Below are 6,000 nucleotides of genomic sequence, written 5' to 3' on the forward strand. Positions count from 1 at the left end.
ATGAACTATGAATTATTCAGTGTAACAACAATAATGCTAAGACATAAACAGAAATAGTCTGTTACATATTCCTTGACCTCTAAGCTTATGCCTTCAAAATGTGAGGGAAATTTAAATTTTGTTTGGGATTACATCAGTTGGATATGTAGGCATTTAGAGAATGACCATTGTCACATGTGAAGAGAGTGGATTGTTGTATGTATGTATTTTTCCCCTTGAGACAGAAAACTCATCTGCTTAATTGAATTAAAGGATAATTGACATAAGATCAACTTGTTTAACCTGTCATTCTTATGGCTATACATGGGAAACAAGAAAATAAAATCAGTCTAAAAGATGAGTTACAAAGCTATAAAATGTTTTGACAGCCACAAACTTGTCTTTTTGTGAGATTTTTTTTCTGCATTACAGGGTAGCTGTCACAGAGTTTGGCTATGACTCCTTCCTGTCCCTCCCTTGATATTAATAAATAGTAAAATTTCCCGGAAATCATTCTAAACAGTCTAGAATTCTAAATTGCAAGTGACGTGAAATGGAGAACTAAAATATATTAGAAACCTTGAGATTTAGGCTGAAAGTTTCTAAATAGTAAATTTTTTTTTTTTTTTGAGACGGAGTCTCACTCTGTCGCCCAGAGTGGAGTGCAGTGGCGCAATCCCAGCTTACTGCAAGCTCCACCTCCCAGGTTCACACCATTCTCCTGCCTCAGCCTCACAAGTAGCTGGGACCACAGGCGCCCGCCACCACGCCCGGCTAATTTTTTGTATTTTTAGTAGAGATGGGGTTTCACCGTGTTGGCCAGGATGGTCTTGATCTCCTGACCTCGTGTTCCACCCACCTTGGCCTCCCAAGTGCTGGGATTACAGGAGTGAGCCACTGCACCTGGCCCTAAATAGTAATTTCAAAGCATTTTTTATGCTTTCAGCAACGGCAGCCTTTAACAGTTGAGCACATGTATGAAGACATCAGTCAAGATCATGTGAAGAAAACAGTGACCATTGAAAATCACCCTCATCTGCCACCACCTCCTATGTGTTCAGTTCACCCATGCAGGTATGTATATGTAGAGATAAATATATTTTTTGGTGTGATTGTATATTTCATGGATTTGTTACTTGAGAATCTTTAAACATAGAACCCTAATGGAAAAAAATTTTCTTAATAAACAAGTAAAATTCTCTCTTGTCCTCCTTAGAAATTTTCTTGTGTTTAAATATATAGGAAAAAACAACTCACCAATTTAAGTTTAATACGTTAAGAATTTTTTTGTGCTCTGTGGGTGTTTGTAGAATAGATGGATCTTTGTGATTTTACTATACTTTTTAGCTCCCAGAACAGTTTGGAAGATTCTGTTTTTGACTCAGAAATAGTTTGGATATGGTTTGCTGTGTTGTGACTGCTTTTCATGTCTGAAACTTTAATTGCTAGCTATGAAAAATAATTTAGGAGCCATTCACTTTAGTTTTGAATTATGTAATTTAAAAGTTTTTTTTTTTTTTTTTTTTTTTTTTGAGACGGAGTCTCGCTCTGTCACCCAGGCTGGAGTGCAGTGGCCAGATCTCAGCTCACTGCAAGCTCCGCCGCCCGGGTTTACGCCATTCTCCTGCCTCAGCCTCCCGAGTAGCTGGGACTACAGGCACCCGCCACCTCGCCCGGCTAGTTTTTTTTTTTTTTTGTACTTTTTAGTAGAGACAGGGTTTCACCGTATTAGCCAGGATGGTCTTGATCTCCTGACCTCGTGATCCACCCGTCTCGGCCTCCCAAAGTGCTGGGATTACAGGCTTGAGCCACCGCGCCCGGCCAAATTTTCAGTTTTTAGAGTTATTCTCTTGATTCCTCTTATGGTTTAAGGTCTTAGGATGGTGCTTATCAAACTGAAGCATATTTCTTTCTGAGGTGTAAACTTTACTCAGTTGGGGGAAAAGTAATTTAACTGGTAATTATGTTAAACATTTTGATAAAATAGATGCCTATATTGTGGAATGGGATACAAATATTTCAAAAAATCTGAGTGCCTGTAAAATAAAACTTCAAGAATATTTTAGACCGTTCCACGGGCTGCCTCAGATTGTGCCTTCAAATCCTCTGGAATGATACATTCACTCTCATATTCTAAGTTGACTGCCTCTATCATGAAGGTTATAGTCGTAAAAACTGAAGCAGCATTATTTAAGCCAAGGTATGTTAAAAAGACTTTCTTTAAAAAGTATCTTTTTCTTAGTTTCTGTGCCTACTTTGATATCACTATTTTCTGTAGCACAGGAGAGATACTAATTGGCCATGATGTATAGATAGGATAGAAACTTCATATAAATAAATACCTTTCTTTTTATAAGCAAAAAAAATTGTTTTTACATAGAATTGGATAAATTTTAGAATACCCATTAGGACAAAGAAACAAACACAAACCTCTTAACTCTGACCAATTAGCTCTTCTTAAACCCTCTCAGTTTTGGCTTATTCTCAACTAAATCAACAGCACAGATCACACGATTATAGATACCTCTTTACTTTTTTGTCCAACTGATACCATGTGCCTTTTTTTTTTTAATTTGCATGATATGACTCTTTTGTTTCTTAGAGCAAATAGCTGTCATTCCACATTTTCTCCTGGCATGATTTCCTCTTCCCTGGTTTTCTGTCTTCCTTATCTGTCCCAATTCTCAGAACACTAACTAATGCCATTGTGCCTGCTGTGACTACCATAGCTTTTTAAGATTACGCCCTCCACTGGTAAAACTATTTGCATGGCATAACAATCTATAATCTTGTGTTTTGGAAGTGGAGGGGAGATATTTTATAATTTAACTATTTTAATAAATACTTTATAGTTATTGGAGAATGGTGGGAGAGATAAGTTTATAATGTAACTATGATATTAAAAATTAGTTCACTGACAGTAATACGGTCGATTTCTTTACAAATGAAAATGTGTTTTTCCTCTTTTGGTCTAATTGGTCTACATTAATAATTTTTTTTTTTTTGGCTTCTAGGCATGCTGAGGTGATGAAGAAAATCATTGAGACTGTTGCAGAAGGAGGGGGAGAACTTGGAGTTCATATGTATCCTTCCCTGTGTGCAGGATTAGTGGCAAAATGGCTTTAGGATTTTTTTTTTTTTTTTTTTTTTGAGAAATTTGGTGTAACCTTAATGACGTAGTACCTATAACTTGTTTTAACTTCTCATATCTGAAAATCCTAGTGGAAGTCTTTAATTTATTTAGAAAATGTTTTTTGTGGTAGTTATGCCTTGCTTAGTTGATTAGAACATGTCCCCATGTGTAGCAGTAGCTCAGCCTTGTTACAGAGGTAACTACTAATTTAGAGTAATAACATGAGTATCTTTTTCTTATGTACATTTCCAATTTAACTTGTTACCAAAAATGTACTTTCCCATCAGGTAGAAGTAAAATTACAGGTTGTGTCAATCGGAGGTGTCTCTGAAGCAAATAATTCAGCTTAAACAAATGGGTAAATTAAAAAGTAATTAATATACTACATGAAGTACTTTAGATATTCTTAAAATATAGTATGTTCATTTTTCTCAAGACAGTAGCACCTTTCTTGTATCTTACTATAGTTTTCCTACTCAGTTTTCTTGGACTGACAAAAGTAAATCAAGTTAATGCCCATGCAAACTGTTGGATCCTAAAGTACCTGTACGCATAGCATAGATTCATCAAAAACAGTCAAAATCAATGATTAAGATGCCAGATAGCTTGAATTAGTTTCATGCTAGGTTAATAGTTGACATGGTGGTGTTTTCTGTTACTATGTGTTAGATTAGATATGGAGACTCAGACTGAGGGGCGTTGCTAATAAAGTGTGTCCCTAAGAAGAACTATGAGCTGATTTGATATTGAAACAAACCTAAAACTTCCAGTCCAAACCGTATTTACTCCTAAAGTCCTATTATGCCTAACTGGCACATCTCTATGCTGGATACTAGGAAGCAACTGGGAAGACTGTCTATATATAATTCATAATAGTAATTGGTTTCCCCCAATGAAAAGTAAGCTCTTAACGTTTTTAAGTGCAATGAACATAACAAATATTTCAGAATTTAATTAAAGACAGTCCAGTAGAGCAGTCTGACAAATACATACAGTAACCTAGAATCAGTCTACTATATAGGGTTTTCATTTAATTTTTTTCTCTTTTGCTACAGTACCTACAGTACTTTTATAGTCTATTCTGCCTTATTTTCTGACATAACTCTAGCAAACTTAAAGGGGTCTAGTAAATGAGTACATTTTGTACTCGATTAAACATGTATAGCTTTGTCCCTTTATTTTTATATCAAAGTAATTGTGCTTATATGAACACCTACTCATTAAGAAGCTTCAAATTCAATATTAGAATGAGTGGTCAAGTAATCTTAAAGAGCCTCATGTTAAATAGACACAAATTTGCATAGTTGAATTCTTTAATAGACTTAATTTAAGAGTTTTTATTTTTTTTGAGAAATTAATGGCTTAATAAAATGGATAATTACAACATGGGCTTAAAACATAGAACTGTTTACAAATCTTATTTTTCTTAACTAAACCTTTAGGTATCTTCTTATTTTCTTGAAATTTGTACAAGCTGTCATTCCAACAATAGAATATGACTACACAAGACATTTCACAATGTAGTGAAGAGAGCATAAAATCTATCCTAATTATTGGTTCTGATTTTTAAAGAATTAACCCATAGATGTGACCATTGACCATATTCATCAATATATACAGTTTCTCTAATAAAAGGACTTATATGTTTATGCATTAATAAAAATATGTTCCACTACCAGCCTTATTTGTTTAATAAAAATCAGTGTAAAGAGACAGTTTTTCTTGCTTCTTATTAAAAGGTTATGATTTGATTTCCCCTAAATAACAATAAGTGAAGACATCTGTCTCATATAGAATGATAACAGATTTTTGGTTCACATTTATGAGGAAGGTATTAAATGTATAATAGTCTCAAAACTAGGATTAGAAAATACTGTGTGCTAGACTGTCTTCTCTTCTTTCTTTTCTTTGTTCCTTTTGTTTTCTCTTTTCCTGTCTGCTGATAGTTAATATTTATGATGCGCTTACTGTTTGCCATGAACTCTTCAGTACTATTACTTACTGGTTTCCCAATTGTTGTATTAAGTTCATAGCACCAAAATTATTTTTTATTAAGGATTCGGGAATATTTCTTCTATTGTAATTGCCTGGTAGAATACTAGAATTTAAAGGGATAATAAGTTTATTCTGTCATATCAGCTTACAGATCTGGGTATTGGAGTTTAGAAAGGCAAGTATTCTGCTCTAGGATACATACTGAAAGCCAAGGACGAAAACTTAAGCCCTTTATTCTCTTTATACCACTACATTCCTCATCTTTGTTCTTTCAGTAGTCTGCACAAAGTGGAATGGCTAATCTTGTCCATAGTTTTGTTTTATTTTCTCCTCATCATTTAAGAATATCCTCCTTGCTTTATTTTCCTCCCTTTTCCAATCAATTATTGTATTACAAGAAAATCTCCATAATGAAGTTAATGACTTAGAGGTGTTGTGGTGTTTGATGGTATAATATGGAGACGATAAACTTGGACGTCATCCTCATACTTCAAAATATTCTGCTTGCTCATGTAGACAGAAAACTGCTCTCCTTTCTTAAATTGATCTTTTAAACCGATTTTACTGGAATTTTTTTTTTTAGTATCTTTCATTTACATGATCTCAAATATTAAATGTTATCACATTGTCAGCATTTTTCTCCCAGTTAAGTTTTATTTGTCAAAAGTATAGGCATCTTCAATCCTTCAATTCTTTTGTTGTTAAGTAGTCATATTTATTTCAGTCACCACTAGGTGGCACAAATAATTTTTTGGTCAAACCTTTTAAATTTCAGGATATTTTTTACAATTGAAATACTTGTATGGTTATCCAGTGTGTAAATAAAAGCGCGTGTGTTGATGGTATAAATGTGTTTTTATGAGTTCAGATTTATAGCACTCATTGAAAACTGA

At 34.0% G+C, this 6,000-nt stretch overlaps 1 protein-coding gene across 2 annotated transcripts in view; it reads left to right on the forward strand.

Annotated features, from left to right (window-relative positions):
- The window catches only part of ATG3 (autophagy related 3), a 28,230-nt gene extending 23,405 nt beyond the window's left edge, over positions 1-4,825 (forward strand). For both annotated transcript variants that reach the window (XM_033211292.1, XM_033211293.1), the window contains 3 exons: positions 926-1,053; positions 2,994-3,062; positions 4,555-4,825. In XM_033211292.1, coding sequence (XP_033067183.1) covers positions 926-1,053; positions 2,994-3,062; positions 4,555-4,636 — 279 coding nt within the window. In that variant the 3' untranslated portion in view covers positions 4,637-4,825. The remainder of the gene's footprint in view (positions 1-925; positions 1,054-2,993; positions 3,063-4,554) is intronic.
- Positions 4,826-6,000: the final 1,175 nt, after the last annotated feature.

The sequence above is a fragment of the Trachypithecus francoisi genome, unplaced genomic scaffold (assembly GCF_009764315.1).
Source record: "Trachypithecus francoisi isolate TF-2019V2 unplaced genomic scaffold, Tfra_2.0 Lachesis_group0, whole genome shotgun sequence".
Taxonomy (NCBI): domain Eukaryota; kingdom Metazoa; phylum Chordata; class Mammalia; order Primates; family Cercopithecidae; genus Trachypithecus; species Trachypithecus francoisi.